Source organism: Leopardus geoffroyi, chromosome B4, assembly GCF_018350155.1.
Source record: "Leopardus geoffroyi isolate Oge1 chromosome B4, O.geoffroyi_Oge1_pat1.0, whole genome shotgun sequence".
NCBI lineage: Eukaryota > Metazoa > Chordata > Mammalia > Carnivora > Felidae > Leopardus > Leopardus geoffroyi.
In genome coordinates, this window is record NC_059341.1 from 53,685,990 (window position 1) to 53,704,816 (window position 18,827).

General features: G+C 38.1%; 1 protein-coding gene across 2 annotated transcripts in view; it reads left to right on the forward strand.

Moving 5' to 3' along the window:
• The window catches only part of PDE3A (phosphodiesterase 3A), a 317,086-nt gene that overhangs the window by 264,551 nt on the left and 33,708 nt on the right, over positions 1-18,827 (forward strand). For both annotated transcript variants that reach the window (XM_045463832.1, XM_045463833.1), the window contains 4 exons: positions 8,123-8,342; positions 12,013-12,098; positions 15,143-15,297; positions 16,667-16,804. In XM_045463832.1, the coding sequence (XP_045319788.1) occupies positions 8,123-8,342; positions 12,013-12,098; positions 15,143-15,297; positions 16,667-16,804 (599 nt within the window). The remainder of the gene's footprint in view (positions 1-8,122; positions 8,343-12,012; positions 12,099-15,142; positions 15,298-16,666; positions 16,805-18,827) is intronic.

Genomic DNA, 18,827 nt, shown 5'->3' on the forward strand with positions numbered 1-18,827 from the left:
GGATCTTTCTTCTTAATGTAGGCATTTGTGCTACGAACTTTCCTACCAGAATTGCTTTTGCTGCATCCCACAGTTTCTGATGTGTTGTCTTTCCATTTGTCTTAAGACACTTTTTAAATTCCTTTTAATTTCTTTGATCCATTGATTGTTCAGGAAGGTATTGTTTGATTTCCATGGGTTTGTGAATTTTTACAGTTTTCGTCTTGTTACTGATTTCTAGATTTGTGCCATTGTAGTTAGCGAAGGTACTTGGTAGGATTTCAATCTTCTTTCTTTTTTTAAATTTTTTTATGTTTATTTATTTTTGAGAGAGTGGGAAAGTGAGCAGGGGAGGAGCAGAGAGAGAGGGAGACACAGAATCTGAAGCAGGCTCTAGGCTCAAAACTGTGAGCACAGAGCCTAATCTAGGCTGGAACTCAAACCACGAGATCATGAACTGAGTTGAAGTCAGATGCTTAACTGATTGAGCCACCCAAGTACCCCTGATTTCAGTCTTCTTGAATTTGCTAAGACTTGTTTTGCGGCCTAACATATGGTCTATCCTAGAAAATGTTCTATGTGTGCTTGAGATAAATGTGTATTCTGCTGTTGGGTAGATTATTCTATTATTAGTCTTTTGGGTCCATTTGGTCTATAGTGTTGTGCAAATTTGCTGTCTCCTAATTGATTCTCTCTCTGGCTGATCCATGTATTGTGGACAGTCAGGTATTAAAGTTCCCAGCTATTACTATAGTTCTTCTTGTAGCTCTGTTAGTTTTTGCTTTATGTATTTAGGTGCTCCAATGTTGGTTGCATAAATATTTTATAATTGTTATGTCTTCTTGCTGTAAAGACATATGCTGTAACATTATAAATAATGCTGTAACATTATAAATAATGTTCTTTGTTTTTACCATTTTTAGTTCAAAGTCTATTTTGTCTGAAAAAAGTATTGCTACTCCGTTTTTTTCTGGGTTACCCATTTTCTTGAAATGTCTTTTTCCTTCCCTCTCAGTCTACTGTGCCTTTAATGTTAAAGCGAGTATCTTTAAGGCAATGTGTTGTTGAATCATGTTTTTTTCACCAGTTGGCCATTCTGTGTCTTTTAATTGGAAAACTTAATCTGTTTCCATTTAAAGTATTTATTGATAGGTAGGGACTTACCATTGCCATTTTGTTAATTGTTTTCTGGCTATTCTGTAGGTCTGTTGTTTATTTTTTCCTTGCCTGCTGTTTATTTTTATATTTTAATGTCTTTTGATATCTGTATGCTTTCATTTCTTCAGCATATTTTTTTGTGTAATTATTAAAGGCTTTTCCCTTGTGGTTACCATGACACATACAGTATCTTAAACTTAAAATGCCATGTTTTATTTTAATTTTATTTTATTTTAATTTTATTAATTCCATTTCATTTTATTATTTTTTAAGTTTATTTATTTATTTTGAGGCGAGGGACAGAGTGAGAAGGAGAGAGAGAATCCCAAGCAGGCTCCGTGCCATCAGCACAGAGCCCCACACAGGGTGAGATCATGACCTGAGCTGAAGCCTAGAGTCTGACACTTAACTGACTGAGGCACCCAAGGTGCCCCCTAAATGTGGTATTTTAAACTGATAACAACTTAGCTTCAGTATAATCCATAAACTTTACACTTTGAGTTCTTCTCCCCCTCACATCTAAGATTATTATATTGCTATTATAATTTACACGTAATTTATGTTGCATAACTAATAACAGACTATTGTAGTTATGATTATTTTTACATTTTTTTTAACTTTTAAAGAAGAGCTGTAAGAGAATTATGCTCCACTGTTACCATATTGCAGAATCTATGAGTTTATATTTGTCATTATCAGTGAGATTTACACTACCTTTTTATGAAGTTAATTAGCATTCTTTTACTTCCAGTCAAGATGTACTTAGCATTTCTTTTTTTTTTTTTTTAATTTTTTTTTTCAACGTTTACTTATTTTTGGGACAGAGAGAGACAGAGCATGAACGGGGGAGGGGCAGAGAGAGAGGGAGACACAGAATCGGAAACAGGCTCCAGGCTCTGAGCCATCAGCCCAGAGCCCGACGCGGGGCTCGAACTCATGGACCGCGAGATCGTGACCTGGCTGAAGTCGGACGCTTAACCGACTGCACCACCCAGGCGCCCCTGTACTTAGCATTTCTTACAAAGCAGGTCTGATGGTAATGAAGTCCCCCAGCTTTTTTCTGTTTGGGAGTCTTTAATCCCTCCTTTGTTTCTGAAGGAGAACATCATCAGGTATAGAATTCTTGGTTGACAGTTATTTTCTTTCAGTATTCCTAATATATCATCCCATTTTATCCTGGCCTGAAAAGTGCTGTTGAAAAATCTGCCCATCATCTTATGGGAGTTCTCTTATATATACAAACTCTCTTTTCTCTTGCTGTTCTTAAAATTCTTTGTCTTTGACTTTTGATACTTTGATTGTAATTTGTCTTGGTGTAGCCCTATTTTGGTTGAACTTTTTAGGGGTCTTTGGGACCTCATGGATCTGGATGGCCATCTCTTTCCCCAGATTTGGGAAGTTTCCAGCCATTGGTGCTTTAAATATACTTTCTGTCCCTTCTGTTTCCTTTCTTATTCTAGAATTCCCGTAACACAAATATCATTTCCTTTCATTGTATCCCCATAATTCCCATAGGCATATATCACTCTTTTTCATTCTCTTTTCCTTTTGGTCCTCTGTGTAATTTGCAATGTTCTACTCTCCTGATCATTGATTCTTTCTTCTTCATGGTCAAATGTACTTTTGAAACTCTCTATTAAGTTCTTCAGTTATTCTATCTTTCAAATTTGGATTTCTGTTTGGTTTTTGTTCATTTGGTTTTGGGTTTGTTTTGATGGTTGCTATTTCCTTGTCAGACTTCTCTTTTTGTTTGCATTGCTTTCCTAATTTTGTCTAGTTGTCTGTTTTCTTGTAATTTACTATACTTCTTTAAGAGGGGTATTCTGAATTCTTTGTCAAACAGTTCATAGATCTTCATTTCTTTAGGATTAGTTATTGGAGCTTTATTAGTTTATGTTAGTGGTGTCATATTTATCTGACGTTTTTGTGGTCCTTGATTTCTTAGGTTGGTATCTATGCATTTGGGTAACTGAGCTTCTTTTCCAGACTTTGCAGGTTTGCTCTACAGAGACACTTTTCAGCAGTCAGCTCAGTTTGTTTCTGGGTTGTCTCCTGGTAATGTCTTTGGGCAGGTAGGACCTGCTATTGTGGTCTATTTTGGAGTGAAACAACTGTTCAAGCTCTGAGGTTGGGAATGAGGGAGCGTGCCACTGGCTGATAATAGGACTGTTGGCTTGGTCCCCTACCTAAATGAGGCTGTAGTATGGGCTCCACAATGCGTTGATTCTCTGGTCAGGCTTAGTAGATGGTCAGGACTGCTATTATATACAGTAATAGTGAGACTATGACAGGGACCCTAGCAGGGACCCTGGACCTATGCAGCTTGTTGTTTGGGGACATGAATCAGGCAGAGTGTACATTGAATGCTCTGGTTAGGTAAGGTCATCAGTTTTGCTCTGCAGATGGGGGAACCCACAGGCTGTGCTCTCTGTTCAAGTGCCACTGTATGTAAGGCTATTGATGGGTTATGCAGCTTCCCGTGTGCTCTATTTAGACCCCTGGTCAGACAGGCTATAGGTTGTATTTAGCAACGAGTAAGAGTAAAAACTTAGACTCTCTGCTTGGGCACAGCAGGAGAAGCAGCTCTAAAGCCTACAAAGCTCTTTGTTTGTTGTCTTAACTCAAGCTGTACCACATCTCATGTTCCCTGACCAAGCAGGGCCACTGGCTTTGTTCTGAAAGTTGTCTGTTCTCCCTGCCCATGTGTCAGCTCCAGTGATGCTGGACCACACAACTTCCAAGAGTTGGTCACCTGGGGGTAAGACACTCTCTACAGTGAGTAGGGCTGTCTCAGGGCAGGAGGGGAAGGTGTCATTCCAGCTATTTTCAGTTTCCCAAACAGGCTCTCAGGTTGAGAGTGGCTAGGAGTCACCCTCAGGCTTAGCTATGAATGAATCTCCCTGCCTGTGCATAGCATGGGAACACTCCACACCCAGCACTGGCTTTGCTCTCGGGGTATTCCACACTGCCCTTGCACCTCTTGGCTCAAGTGCCACCAGACCTCACTGCCTCTGGGAATTGTCACCAATCCTTTTGATCAGATGGGGCTGGAAGACACTCCCCACAGTGGGGGAGACTATGACTCACTTCCTTGCCTGGGTATGGACATACTGGGCTTTAGAGCTGACAAAACTCCTTGCTTAAGAATCTGAATCAGGCACATCTGCACCCACCAAGTTCACTGATCTGTGTGTGCCCCCAGCTTGGTTCTGCAGCTGAGCAAAGCTGCTGGTCAAGATTACTATTTGGGCATTGCTTGTATGAACTTGATCTGCCGAGATCCACGTCCTAGTTGTTGCAAACCCCTACCCCCCTTATATATCACAGTCCGATTCCCAGTGGTTGAGCCTCACAGATTCCCCTGCAGTCACCATGGTACAGATCAGAATAGGGACTCCCACAGAGCAACCTACAATTCTGGGAGGGGTGCTTGTTATCCACTTGGGTTGTCTTTTCCTGCAGGAGGAACCAGAATCTCAGGGGAGACTTTGTGCATTATTGTGCTTGCTGGGGTTAGAGCAGCGTGGTCATCCTGTTGCTTCTTTTCTTACCCTTCTAATGCAGTCTGTCTTGATCTCTGTGGTGCAGAGGGAGTGCTTCAGCCTCACCCCCAGGTTCTAGGACTCTCTCAGTGGTGTTTTTTGTTGAGTAGTTGTTGGTTGTTCTTACGAGGGAGAGCTAAGTTGGGAACATCCTATGTTGCCATCTTTGTGACTGAAGGCAAATATCCCTCTTTTCATGGTTGTTGCCAGGGCTTGTACTTGTCAGAAGTGTTCAAAATATGTAGACTAACAGTACTACAGAAGCAACGTGCTTTTCCTCTCTTACAAGGTTTATTTTAAATTTCATCCCAGGCAGTAAGTTTGGAGTCTTAAGGTCTGCTGTTTGTTTAAATTTAGTCAATCCTTGAGTTCCAAGAACTCTAATCATTGAGTGGATTGTTAAATTTGTATTTAAGAGGGACTTGCATTTCTCTGAGAATCTCAGCTGGCAGCTATAAAGAATTTGCAATGAAAAAGATCACTCTTCTCATAAATTTCCCTTAGAAAATATGTTGTATTAAGACACATGGCACTACTCCCATTGACTTGATTAAAAAAAAAAAAGTGGTGGAAAACTCAAAAACTCACAATTAACTATCAAAATAATTAAAGAATTGCCTAAAGCAGTGCCTGTCAGAAGTCTTTTTTTTTTTTTTTTTCCAAAATATAGCAGTTAAAATCTTGCCTTGGCCTATCAGCCCTCTACAGCCTTGCCTGGCAGATTCTCTGAACATGTTCCCTGTCCCCTGCTCCTCCTTCCCCTTCGCTAAGCTGCTTTCCCTTCCACACTGACCTCCCAACTGACCTTCTGACTTCTCCCAGGTAGGGCCCTCTTTCTGAAACATGCTTCCCCAGTACTGTCTAAATGTCTTCCTTACTGCACCAGGCCTCTGTTCAAATTTTACCCCTAGAACATTTCTGAATTTCTTTTCTTTGTTCTATGTTCTCTGCATAATTTTTCTTTATATCACTTAAAACTACCGGAGTTTCTTTTCTTTTAATCCCTCCTCTTCTTCTTCTTCTTTTTCTTTTCTCTTCCTTTCCCCACCTCTTCCACCTCTTTTTTTTTTTTTAAGGTTCTGTTTTTTCCAAGAGAGTGGAAGCTCCACGAGAGCTGTTGTTGTTGTTGTTGGCTACTTCATCCTTAGTCTCTGGAACAGGACACAAAATTTCTCTGTGCAGACACTTTTCTTTATACAAGGTCATACCTCCATCCCACTCCTTATGTTTACCCTGCTTTTCTAAGATTATCTGAAGGTGGCCATAATCTAACAAATAGTCTAAATTAAACTAGCCGTTTCCAACCTTTTTACATCAGAGCATATGATGTATGATCTGTTTATATGATGTGTTATATGTGATACAACGTGTGAATACAGTAGTGTTCCACAGACAGCAGTGGAGAAAGGGGAAAGGATTTAGAGCTTGGTGAAAATTTTATTTCCTTTGTTTTATAAAAATATAATACAATATCATTACAAAATATTAGAAATAATATTAAAAATTAAATTTATTCTGAAAGCTACAAATAAAATCTTATTTAAAAAAATTTACAGCCCTAGTACTTCACAGGACACCTATAACCCACTTGTTGCACACAATGATAGATTTGTTGGGAAACTCTAAGACTTAAGTGAAGTTTTTGTTTTGTTTGTTTAGGAGATTATATGTTGTGTAGGTTTGTCAGTGTCTTTGGTAAAATAGCTAAATCTTTTCCAAAGACATAGAAGACAGTATAAAAACCCTTAGGCGTGTTGTTGTTAAGTGCAGTACAGATGCTGTCTAGCAGATCATGGATTCTTCTTCCTCCTCGGACAGCCTCTGATAGAAGTATGGGCTAAAACCACATTTTACTAAGAACAGCTGCACTCACTACATATTCTCCTGTTCATTAGCACTGTGACCATGGGAAGGTTATTTAACCTGAGTCTGAATGATTTCTTTACCTATGAAGGCAAGTGATTAAGCTACTGATCAAGTATCAACAATAGAGAGGTGCCTGGGTCGCTCAGTCGGTTAAGGGGTTAAGCATGTCACTCTTGATTTTGGCTCAGGTCATGATCTCATGGTTTGTGGGATCTTGCCCTGAGTCCAGCTCTGCACTGACAGCATGGTACCTGCTTGGGATTCTCACCGTCTCCCTCTCTCTCTGCTTCTCACCCATTTGTGCTCTCTCTTTCTCTCGAAAATAAATAAATGAACTTAAAAAAAAGCAACAACAAATATTTGATAGGAGTAGGAGGATAGGAGGGGCTCCCAGCTTCCACATTTATCAAAGGAGGAGCACAATTTCTCCTCTGGTATAACAAAACAAAAGAAATAATGATGCCAACAAGACATGTGGAAATTACAAAAGCCTTTCAGCAAGCTTAATATTACTTTCAATGGACCCAAAAATCTTCGGGTGTAATATATCAAACTTTTGAGAGAACTGGACATTGGAAGCAAACTAAGCCAGCCACGAGTTCCCCACACATATTAGTTAATGATGTGAGAGCTGCCTGTTGTGTGTTTCCCTTGAGTGGTGAGAAATAGAAAACAACTCAAGATTTCATTTCATTTGCCTTACAGTAGGTTGTTCAGCCATAAAATGCTGGAAAACAGTAAGCAGATGGCTGTTCAGAAGATAGTTCTCTCTTCAGTTTTCAGTGCAGGCTGCCTTCTCTGTGTTTGGGAGAATGGAACTTCAAAAGATCTCGTCCCTGTACTCAAGTATCAGCACTTTGAAATCTAAGCCAGTTTTCTGTACAGTTTTCACAATCAAGAGTAAACACACTTTGGCACAGATATCAACACTTAAAATTTAGGCTTTAGTCCTTTTGTTTCATCTGAAATGGATCATATTACATTTTTAAATGTTTTCTTCAGATGCTATTCTGATCAGAGTTCTGTCTCACACCAATAACGTAGGTTCACTAAAAATGTTGATGGTTAATAAAGTTAATTGCCTCTCAAAAATATATCTTTATTTACGAATTTTAAGCATCGGATACCTGCCAAACTCTGCTCCAGATAAGTTAATGTTTAAAACAATAGCAGATCCTGTTACTGCTAAAAATTTCTCAACCTTAGAGAAGGCAAACACACGAGGAAATTTTAATTATTATCATTATGTCAGAATGACAAGAAGAAACAAAGATGGGAGGGGAAAATAATATCCTTCTGTCCTGAAGTTACTCCAGGACACCAAGGCTTTAGCTAACCTTGCCAACATTGCCACTGATCTGTTCACGATGATCCATTCTTCCCATTTCATGCCATGGAGACACCCCACTATACACCTTGTCTCCAGATGGTGGTGTGCAGAGAGGGCAAGCCCCGTGGCCTGAGTGCTCACGTGGTCCTGATGGAGTGAGAGGGGGGTCTAAGGTGAAGTGTAAGAGCTGCAGTTTCTAATTTCCAAAAAATTTATTTAGTGGTTTAATAAATCTTTGTCTTTCTAGGTGCCCTAGCTAAAATTTCACCTCTTTCGTCGCCCTGTTCCTCACCTCCCCAAGGGACCCCCGCCAGCAGCCCAGTCAGCAAAATTTCTGCAGTGCAGTTTCCAGAATCTGCCAACACAGCTGCCAAACAGGGCCTAAGTTCTCACAGGGCATTAACTTATACTCAGAGTGCCCCTGACCTATCTCCTCAGATCCTCCCTCCGCCTGTTATATGTAGCAGGTAAGGATTTTATCGTGTTAACTAGAGTTTAACTCATCAGAAAACGAATACTAGTTTTCTTCTTAGGAACACTTACCTCAAGTCCACATAGCTATGTGGAGGTTTGACAAAGCAATGGACAGGAAAAGTAGAAGATAATGTATTTTATGTTGAATAGAAACTTAATTTTTTTGTGTGTGGTTGTCTGTTAATATAAAGCTTAGAGTCCATACAGTCCATACAGCTAAACTTCGGAGATGATATAAAATAATTAGTTGTATATTTCCTCTGCTTACTGATGGAGAATGCATAAAACCTGTAAGTAAAAAATTGTATCAAGTCATTTAGTATAATAGGATGTTGTGTTGGAATTTTTTTTAATTTTTTTAGTGTTTATTGATTTTTGAGAGATAGAGAGAGGGAGAGAGAGAGAGAGAGAGAGAGAGAGAGAGAGAGAGTGTGTGAGTGGGGGAGGGGTAGAGAGAGGGAGACACAGAATCTGAAGCAGGCTCCAGGCTCCGAGCTGCCAGCACAGAACCCAACACAGGGCTCGAACCCATGAACCGTGAGATCACGACCTGAGCTGAAGTCGGACACCGAACCGAGGCATCCAGGCACCCCATGTGTTGGAATATTTTTATACCCAGGGAGGATTTTATATTGATTTTAAGGGTATTTTATCTTAAGCGTGCAATTCCCACTTTGAAAATATGCAAATAACACATGACACGTTACAGTTGGACCATATGGGTCTCTGAATGCATTTAAGCAATCGGTTTGTATTGCTCTATCATTTTTAAATAGAATTAGAAATAAGAAGTCATGTCTTGTCACAGAGGATAAGAAAAAAAGGCCTAGCATGGTGAGAGTAGTTATTTTGCCAACATTGTCCTGAGAAGGAAATACCTCTTCTTACTGATATGGTAATATTATTGTTCTCTAGAAATAGCTTCAACTTGAAGAACTGGTTTTAAAGCATTACAGTATTCTTTTTTTTTTTTTTAATTTTTTTTTCAACGTTTATTTTATTTTTGGGACAGAGAGAGACAGAGCATGAACGGGGGAGAGGCAGAGAGAGAGGGAGACACAGAATAGGAAACAGGCTCCAGGCTCTGAGCCATCAGCCCAGAGCCCGACGCGGGGCTCGAACTCACGGACCGTGAGATCGTGACCTGGCTGAAGTCGGACGCTTAACCGACTGCGCCACCCAGGCGCCCCTACAGTATTCTTTTAACTACAAGAGTTGACTGTTTTTAAACTAAGTATAATCATGAGAGTGTTATTTCTTTTCTAAGGTTACTGAGGATAACCGTTTGCATAAATGACTTACATATTGATAGTTTACTATCACCTGGTGGTTCACAGACCCAGATTTAAGCTTCACACGTTTCATTTTCTGATCATTTATTCAAAAACTATATTCTTTTCTCTTTACAAATATTTTTAAAGGGAAATCATTTTTGTTAGTTTCCTGGTCCAGGATCAGAGTAAAAAGTTATTTTACCATCCAAAAGTTATTCTGTTACCCTCTCTATGACAGCTTTTTTAATGAAATAATTTATGTGGAATATTAATCCCATCTTTCCCCCCACCTCCCCACACACAAAGCATGATCTGTGGTAAAACAGACCTATCATATATATTTCCCTCAGCGATTCACAACACACATCACTTTATTAAAAGCTCTGAGAAGTCCTGCAAAAAGAAACCTCTTGATTTTTGTCTCATCTAGCATTTCCTGAATATATCTCACCACATAACCAGTTTCTTTAGGTGAACACACAGTAATTTCCCATGGAGCTAGTGTTTGATGGAACATCCTTAAGAAACATGTTTTTGTGGTATGCATCCTAAGCCAAGACAAAGCTCAGTGGAGTAATCACCATCAAGGACATCTGCTTCCAGCATTTCTAGGGAGACTCTCCCACTGCGGGCTTCAGACTTGTGGGAAATAAGTTGCCTAAAGAAAGCAGAGATGTTCTGATCTACCACTCACACAGCTCTTCTCATCACAGTCTATTTTTTGTGAATTTAGCAGGAAGAATGTTAATGGGATTTTTATAAAAGAGGTTTTGGAGAAAAACAAGACAATTTCACTGCCTGCTTTTTCAGTAATGTTTATAAATCCAGTAGTGTGTCTTTTATTTGTTTGGGCTTTATAAATCTGTAATTCAAACCATGTTCTATTATTGCCTTCAAGGCAACCACCCATGTAGGCACAGAGAGCTCCAGAAACACACGACTAATTATTGTGGTTTCCCCTGCTGAACTCGAAGGGTTTGGCATTGAATCCGTCTTTTGGCTGCTGTAATGTCTACGCAACAAGCCATTTTTTTGGCATAAGAGGTAGTATATTTGGACTACTAATTTAAGTGTTCCTTTTAAGTATTATCTTGCAATGAAAATTCTTAAAACTAATAAACCCGGCATCTACCAAGTGTCACCCAAGACTGTAAACCCATCATTTGTGTCTGTTTTTTCCCCCACTTTGGTCCAGTCATTTTCTTTTGATTCCCTAAATCAAAGTGATGGGATTTCATAATTAGAAATATTTCACATGTGACGCTTTTCCACTTACGTTTAAGGCTTGAAAATAAATTTACTTAGGATGAAAATATTCTCTACCTAGAAAAATGCTTATCTCTACAACCCATATCTAAGCACAATTCAGGGAAAAGAAAAGTGATGAGACATTTAATATATTAAATTATGAACCATTTCATTTCTTTTCCTTTTAGAGTGAATAATCTGTGGTTAAATAACAAACAAAACCATCCAAGACCATTTGTAGTATTAGGCAGAAGAAAAGAACCCATAAGCAAAAGGCAGAATTAAAATCTAACCATGGAGTTTCTAAACAAGATAAGTAAGAGAAGAAACTTGCCCAACCATTTGTGGGGTTGCTTTTTAATTTATGAAACAGTCAAAAGTGTTGAGAAAGTAAGTGTCCTACATTCTCCATAGTCCTCTGTTAAAGAGCCCAGTCTCTCAAGTATTTTCATTTTTCTAGGTTACTCACAACATACCCCTTTGGCCTGTTTTTCTCAACTAGTGTTCTGTGCTAGTCAGTTTTACATTCACTCTTCATCAAAATGTATCTCTACTTTCTTCATTTCCTTAGGGCCTTAACAGTGACCGGTCAATATTAAAAAAAAAATTAAGTTTTATTTTGTGACAAAAAGTTAACGTACTAGCATTCTATTTTCACATATGCAATCTTTTCTTAAAGGGCTCCTTGGGCATAAAATGTCTCTTAATCCACAGAAATAAATCTAATAATGAGGCTTTTAAGCAGATACAAAGGGATTCCACTGGGAAACATATTTTTTAACTAAATGTGCATCAGCACCTCCAAAATCATTATTATAAATAGGTAGCAGACAATCCCAGGATTCTCTAAATAACGTAACAATTTTGCCAGTAGTTTCACCTCAACTATGGTCTAGACTATAGAGGAAGATGAGCGTTGAGTAGAGTTTCTGATAATTTGTATTGATGACATTCTCACAAAAAAGAAAACAGTATATCAGCATATCAGCATCTGTATATAAAGCAAAATGAGGTTTTCTATCAAATAAGTGGAAGATAGAAAGATTTGATTATTATTGCCCTTCATGTGTACATAGATGGTGTATGCCTGTGACTTTTTGAAAAGAAAGAATATACTTACAGCTGTTCCAATATTTCTCAGCTGTGGCAGGCCATATCCCCAAGGGACCCCTGGTGCTGTGCCCCTGGAGAGAAGCAGTGCCACCATTCGGACACCAAGCAGAACGGGTAATTCTTTGTTTGGATTCTTTTGCTTAAAATGGAAATCACTTTACTTTTTTTTTTTTTCCTCTGATCAAAAAGGTAACATATATTTCCGATTTTTTAGATAACAAATTTAAAAAGATAGTGAAGGAAGACAAAATCATCCATAGTCCTACTACCTAAGAGCTAATCGTGGGTAAAATTTTGATGCAAAGCTATCCAAAATGGTTTTCAATATCTATACACAAATGTATGTATTTTTAAAACTAGAAGTCATTTTATATAATGTGTAGAACTATATAGAAATTTCATATTATCTTGGACACTGAAGGGTCATCCCTTTTAGGGAACTCTCTGGAGATCTTCATTACAGGCTGAGAATCACTATAAGCTTGTAAGAAGGCTTTTTCTTGAGGCAATGTTATGGAGAGGTTAAAAGAACACAGGCATTCAAGGCTGGTTTTACCTTTATTTGACTGTCTACTAGTTTGTATTGTAATTTCTGTGACTCAATTCCTTCATCTGTGGATATGGATGATAACAGTACGTACCAGACAGGATTGTTGTGAGAATTAAATTACTTAAAACATGTAATGGAAACACTAATTTGAAAAGATATATGCACTCCTATGTTTACTGCAGCATTATTTACAACAGCCAAGGTATGGAAGCAACCTAACACATGACAGAATATTACTCAGCCATAAAAACATAATGAAATCTTGCCATTTGTGACAACGTGGGTAGACCTAGAGGCTATTATGCTAAGTGAAATAAGTCAGACAGAGAAAGACAAATAACACATGATTTCATTTATATGTGGAAACTGAAAACCAAACAAACAGAAACAAACTCATAACTACAGAGAAAAAATGTTATTGCCAGAATGGAATAGAGTAAGGGGATGGGCAAAATAGGTGAAGGGAATTACGAGGTGCAGACTTCCAGTTATAAAATAAATAAGTCATGAGCATGAAAGGTAGAGCAAAGGGAATATTGTCACTAATATCATAACTGTACAGTAACTACACTTATGGTAAGCACTGCATAATGTATATAATTATTGAATCACTATTTTGTATACCTGACACTAATACAATATTATATGTCAACTATACTTCAATTTAAAAAAATCAAGTAAAATACTTAATAGTATCTAGGTCACTGTAAGTAATGTCAACAGTGACCCACTGTTTGCTGCCATCACTACAGTAATTATTATTTTATTTTTATTGATGCAGATCTAGGGACTTGCTTTTGTTAGAGCTGAAGATCTACATGGTAGGAAAAAAATGGCTTCTCTGAACTACAGAGTTTAGGGTGATAAAGGTATGCAAGAATGGTTTGTGATTATCTGCTTCAGCGGATATGTCAAGGGACACAGGCAAGAAAAACTCAAAAGGAGAATTCTCCTTTTGTGATATTGTAGCATTCTGAAGACTCAGAATATCCTCTCCTTATGTCCTTGATATTCTTTGACTCTACTGAGTCTGATAGAATATGGGTAGTAGTTTCTTATCTCCTTTGTGGCCTCATGTAGAACTATGGCCTTTGAGTGTTCTTCATTTTTTCTACAAATTCTGAGATTGAAACTTGTCGATTGTATTTTCATGCTGTGTCTCATTCTAACATAGAACAAACGTCATGAGAAAGATGGAAGAACGGCAGGTCCTTGGAAAAGTCTTATAAGATACCCCTGATTGCAATAGTCTACCTAACAAAAGCCATTATTCACTAACAACTTCAGAAAAATTAGATAGTAAAGGTATGATGGCATACAACAATACTAGAATATCCGCATCTGAGAAGGGAGAACAAAGAGGAAATACTTTACCTGACTTCAAAACTTAAACTGTAGTAAACAAGATAGTGTGGTGCAGGAATAAGGATCAGCAAATAGGTCAAATGGAATAGATCAGAAAGCCCCAAATTAGACCTGTGTCTACACCATCACTGAATTTTCAACAAAGATGCCAGAGCATTCCAAGAGGGTTGGAAAAAAATGAATTTCACCCCCTAGTGCACACCGTATGAAACATGGTCCTGAGGTGGAGCATAGACCTAAATGTAAAAGCTAAAACAATAAAGGTTCTGAAAGAAAACAGAGGAAGATATATTTGTGACTTAGGAGAAAGCAAAGATTCCATAGGGATGTTAGCAATAACCATAAAAGAAAAAAAAAGCTAGGCTTTATCAAAAGTAAAGAATATAGGACGTTGGGTCAGATTTCATGGGTTCAAAGTCATGCGGCAAAATTTACCAGCTGTGTGTCTTAAGCCATTTACTTATCCCTTCTGTGCCTCCATTTCCTTTCTGCAAAGTAAGGATATGAGTAATGTAGTGATGTGCTGTAAAACCCGCCTCAGGATTGTGTAGGTTTAAAGGCGTTAGTACAAATAAGGTGCTTTCAGTGCTGTCCAGCACATGGCCACTCACACAGTAAACTTCATTCAGGCACTTGTTCAGCCATGAGAAGGTTCTTTCGAGGTCTTTGCCCCAGAAGCATGTTCTACAGACTCTACACATTACCTGATTGGGCCTCTGGTTAGCATCGTTTAGTGCTGATTGAAATGGGAGACAGTGGAAGGAGGCATCTAAGGAGGAAAGCCACAGCTTCCTATGGAGATTGGACACACAAGATGTCTCCAGTCCTTCACATGCTACTGTGCCATGTCCCACAGACACCACCTTGTTCTCAGGTGTCAGCTAACTTCTACCATGTGCCCATTCTGGAGTTAGTGTTTTGTCAGCTACTTGCTGGTTTAATGTGTTGGCGGATGCATAAAGGAAAAAGGAACATAATGTTATAAGATTTGTAAAAAGTATAAACTGCTGATCTACATATTATTACTGAGGAATAACTGAGCGTAATATAAACCACAGGTCATAATTCTGTCTATTTTCTTGGGTTAAAAAATGTGTACTTTTCTCCACTTCATGATCTCACCTTCTTGGTGTGTCAGCTCATGAAAGCAGTTATTTCCCTACTTGTTTAGGAATATGCGCTCACATAGGACCCCTTTTTCCATTTGCAAGTTTCATCATAATCTGTTCTCTTGTAATTGCAGATGACACTACTCAAGTTACCTCTGATTATGAAACCAATAACAACAGCGATAGCAGTGATATTGTACAGAATGAAGATGAGACCGAGTGCCCGAGAGAGCCTCTAAGGAAAGCTTCAGCTTGTGGCACCTACACGTCTGAGACCATGATATTCCTGGTAGCCCCATATCACTGTGCTCATTCATTTACTTGAGAGATTGCCTTCTGTTACAGAAATTGACTTAGAAACAGATCCCTGAGTTGTTAGATTTACAGATATATCTCTTTTGGAACACACATGTGTTATAGCCATACCTATGTGTGTCAGTATATGTTTTCCTTATGCAAGTATATCAATCTCTTAATGATTCTATTATTTAGTGATTAAAACCATAAATATTTATGTCCACCAGTGGTTACAGGTGTTTAATCCTAGAATCTAAAAGTGTAAATCTAAAAGTGCATAGAAAAAAATTATTTCATCCAATAAAAAAATATTTTATAAACATCAGTAAAAGTAAAATATGTTAGTTGTCTTAGGGTTTCTGCTACTTTTTCCTAGCACTTCCTTTATTTAGAAAGCATGCCAATATTTATTTTCCTTATTGTATTAAGCTAGATTTATACTGACACTTGCTACCCGTTAAAATATCCTTTAATGATGACTGATTTGGGGTGTTTATAGAGATCCTTTTAAAGAAGATAAAAGCATACATTTGAGTCTGATTAATCTTGGGGAGGCAGCAAATAGTAGAAAATAGTTCACTGTCATGTAATTATCCGTTGTTGCTATTATCATTTTTATTTTACCTGAGTTACCATTTATACTTTTAATTTAAAGAGATTGTCAGATAATGTAATTTGCATGTTTCCTAATCCTCACTATCATTTTTTACTTTTACCTTTTGGTAAATGTACTCTTAAGAATATCCTCATTTAGAACATACTGTAAAATGTCTTTACATTTCTTTAGTGCGGGTTTCTTTATAAACCATACATCACATGAATTAAATAAAAATAGTGAAAAATGTGGCAGTTATCATAGGATTAATGCTGATTTTGAAACAATAATATAAATTTGGCCGAGTAGGGGGTGATTGACTCCTCCCCCATCATGGGTTTCTCTTGAAAGTCCAATATAAACCAGGAACCCTCCCAGAAAAATTTACATATACTTCTAAAGAGATAAATTTATATACAATTTCAGAGCATCCTAAAGTCCTTTAGTCTTTATTGAAGAATCCCATAGTAGGTGAAAAACAGTTCTATTAGGAAAGAAACATCCATTTTTTTCTGTGGCATATATGAACCAGCAATAGGCAGGCACCTAATACGCAAAATTCATGGTATGAAACAGCATTAGGACCTTCTCTCCTTACTTTGGGACCAATGTCTTATTCACCTTGCTTTTTTTTTTTTTTTAAGATCATTCATTCACCCTGAAGTTTTAAGTCATTTATTTTTGTAAACTCAGTTGTTGAACAAAGCGCAAATTGTTTCATAGAAAAAAATTACATGTTCTTAAAATATTTTCTTCTTCATTATAGGACAAACCAGTTCTTGCTCCTGAACCTCTTGTCATGGATAACTTGGACTCAATTATGGAGCAGCTAAATACTTGGAATTTTCCGATTTTTGATTTGGTGGAAAAAATAGGAAGAAAATGTGGCCGTATTCTTAGCCAGGTAAGGAATGCATTCATACGTGTGACTTTAAATGTAGGAAAAAAAAAAAAACCAAAAACTCCTTGGTTGGTTAAAGCTCTGTACATGCTTGACACTGGTGGTGACTTCAGGTGGAGAAAGGAAATTTTAGTACCTCACATTCTGTAGATTCCTTGGTAGTGGGTCAACAAAAGAAGTTGGAATTTCAAGTGAGTGAATACCATAATGTGCAATTAAAATACGTAGTTTTTAAGACAGAGTGGAGAGGAACAGGGACAAAAGAAATAAAAGCTGATACAAGCCCTCAAGATAAGAAAGCTACCTAATAATAAATAGTAATTTATTGTCTATAATTTTTTCCAATGACTAGTTTTTAATTTTTTTTAATATTTCAGTGTTTAGGTCTTACCAAAAAGTAAGATATTGTGCAGAAACACATCTCCTTCCATTGCTGTGAGGAACATATCAGAGTTCTCTGTTCTAATATAGGACACCATTAAGTATCACAAGAAATAGACTATGAACTATTGCTACTTAACAAGACTTTTTGTATATTTTCCTTAAGCTAGATGACTTTCAAGACTTTCCACATTAAAAAATATATAAATTTGTGTCCTTGAAGGGGAAAGAAAACACAGAAATTAAGAATTTGAGTATGATCTCAATAAATGAAAAAAACAAAACAAAACACTGGAATTGTTCTGTTATCAAACACCTCTCAGAACACACCCTCAATGAAAGGGGCTAATACAATAATATTTATCAGCTTATGTAAAATGCTTCAAATGTGTTCTCATAGATTGACTAAATATCACAGCAGAGATGCTAAGGACCACCAAATTAATATGAGATGTAGAATTCAAGACCCAGATTTTTGGAGCCACCAACATTTCCCTGGAAAACACTAGAAGAGAAATCACGTGTCATACTGGTTTCTACTCCATGCATCAGAGACAGGCTTTCTTCAGACTTCTCAACAAGTATCTTAAGTGTGGAGTTTCAGGGTGAGGATTCCTGATCCCTGAAGGTTTGAAGGAAGATGATAGAGGGCCCTTTCCTCTGTTTTTCAGATCCACAAATACAAAGTACTAGGCTAGTCTTCAAGAAGGAAAAGTAGGTCTGTGCCTTAAAGGGACTAGTAGGGAAGTTAGATATGTGTCAAAATAATGGCAGTTCAACTTCCTACGCAGAAAAGTGTGCTAAAATGATTGATGGCTTATGAAGGTCAAAATAATTATATGGTCTGTGTACCGTGTAGTTGCCTCTGCTAAACTGTCTTCTAACCATGAACACTGTGAGGCCTAGGGTGACAGCCCTTGCACCTTTCCTAGGAGTTAGTGGGCCCATTTTCTCCTCTCTTTCCTTCTCCTCAGTGCTAAGCAACCTCTTTTATGCTAGGTGGTCGTGAAGACAGCTTTAAGGGCAGCTGTTTTTATCCAGTCCACCTTCACCTCACACCTCGGGACTCCTCCTGGGAGATTTTGTATCCCACTTTCTGAACCCCCTTGCAGACTGCACCTCTGAGGGAAGGATCTTACCTGGAAATACCCCTGGAATGGCACAGCAAAAGGAGATGGCAGTGGGCCCAGAACTCTGCTTTCCCTTTCACTGCAGTGTGTTTCCTGTGAAGAGAACATTTTCACGTTGTTTGGTATTTGATACGTATGTCACAGACTCCCCCAAGCTCTGCAATTTAATCCTCTCAGTAACGTTGATGCAGGTATTCTGTTTAATCTCTGTTTTTCAGAAGAGAAAACCAAGGCTTAAAACAGCATATCCCATTCATCTAGTTATATAGTAAATATCGGACCTGTGATTTGAAATCCATACTTATTTTTTTAAGTTTATTTATTCATTTTGAGAGAGAGAGAGAGAGAGTGAGAGCGGGAGCAGGGGAGGGGCAGAGAGAGAGAGAGAGAGCGAGACAATATGAATCCCAAGCAGATTCCTCACTGTCGGTACAGAGCCCGGGGCTCGAACTCAGGAACCATGAGATCAGATCATGACCTGACCTGCTTTGAAATCAAAAGTCAGACGCTCAAAT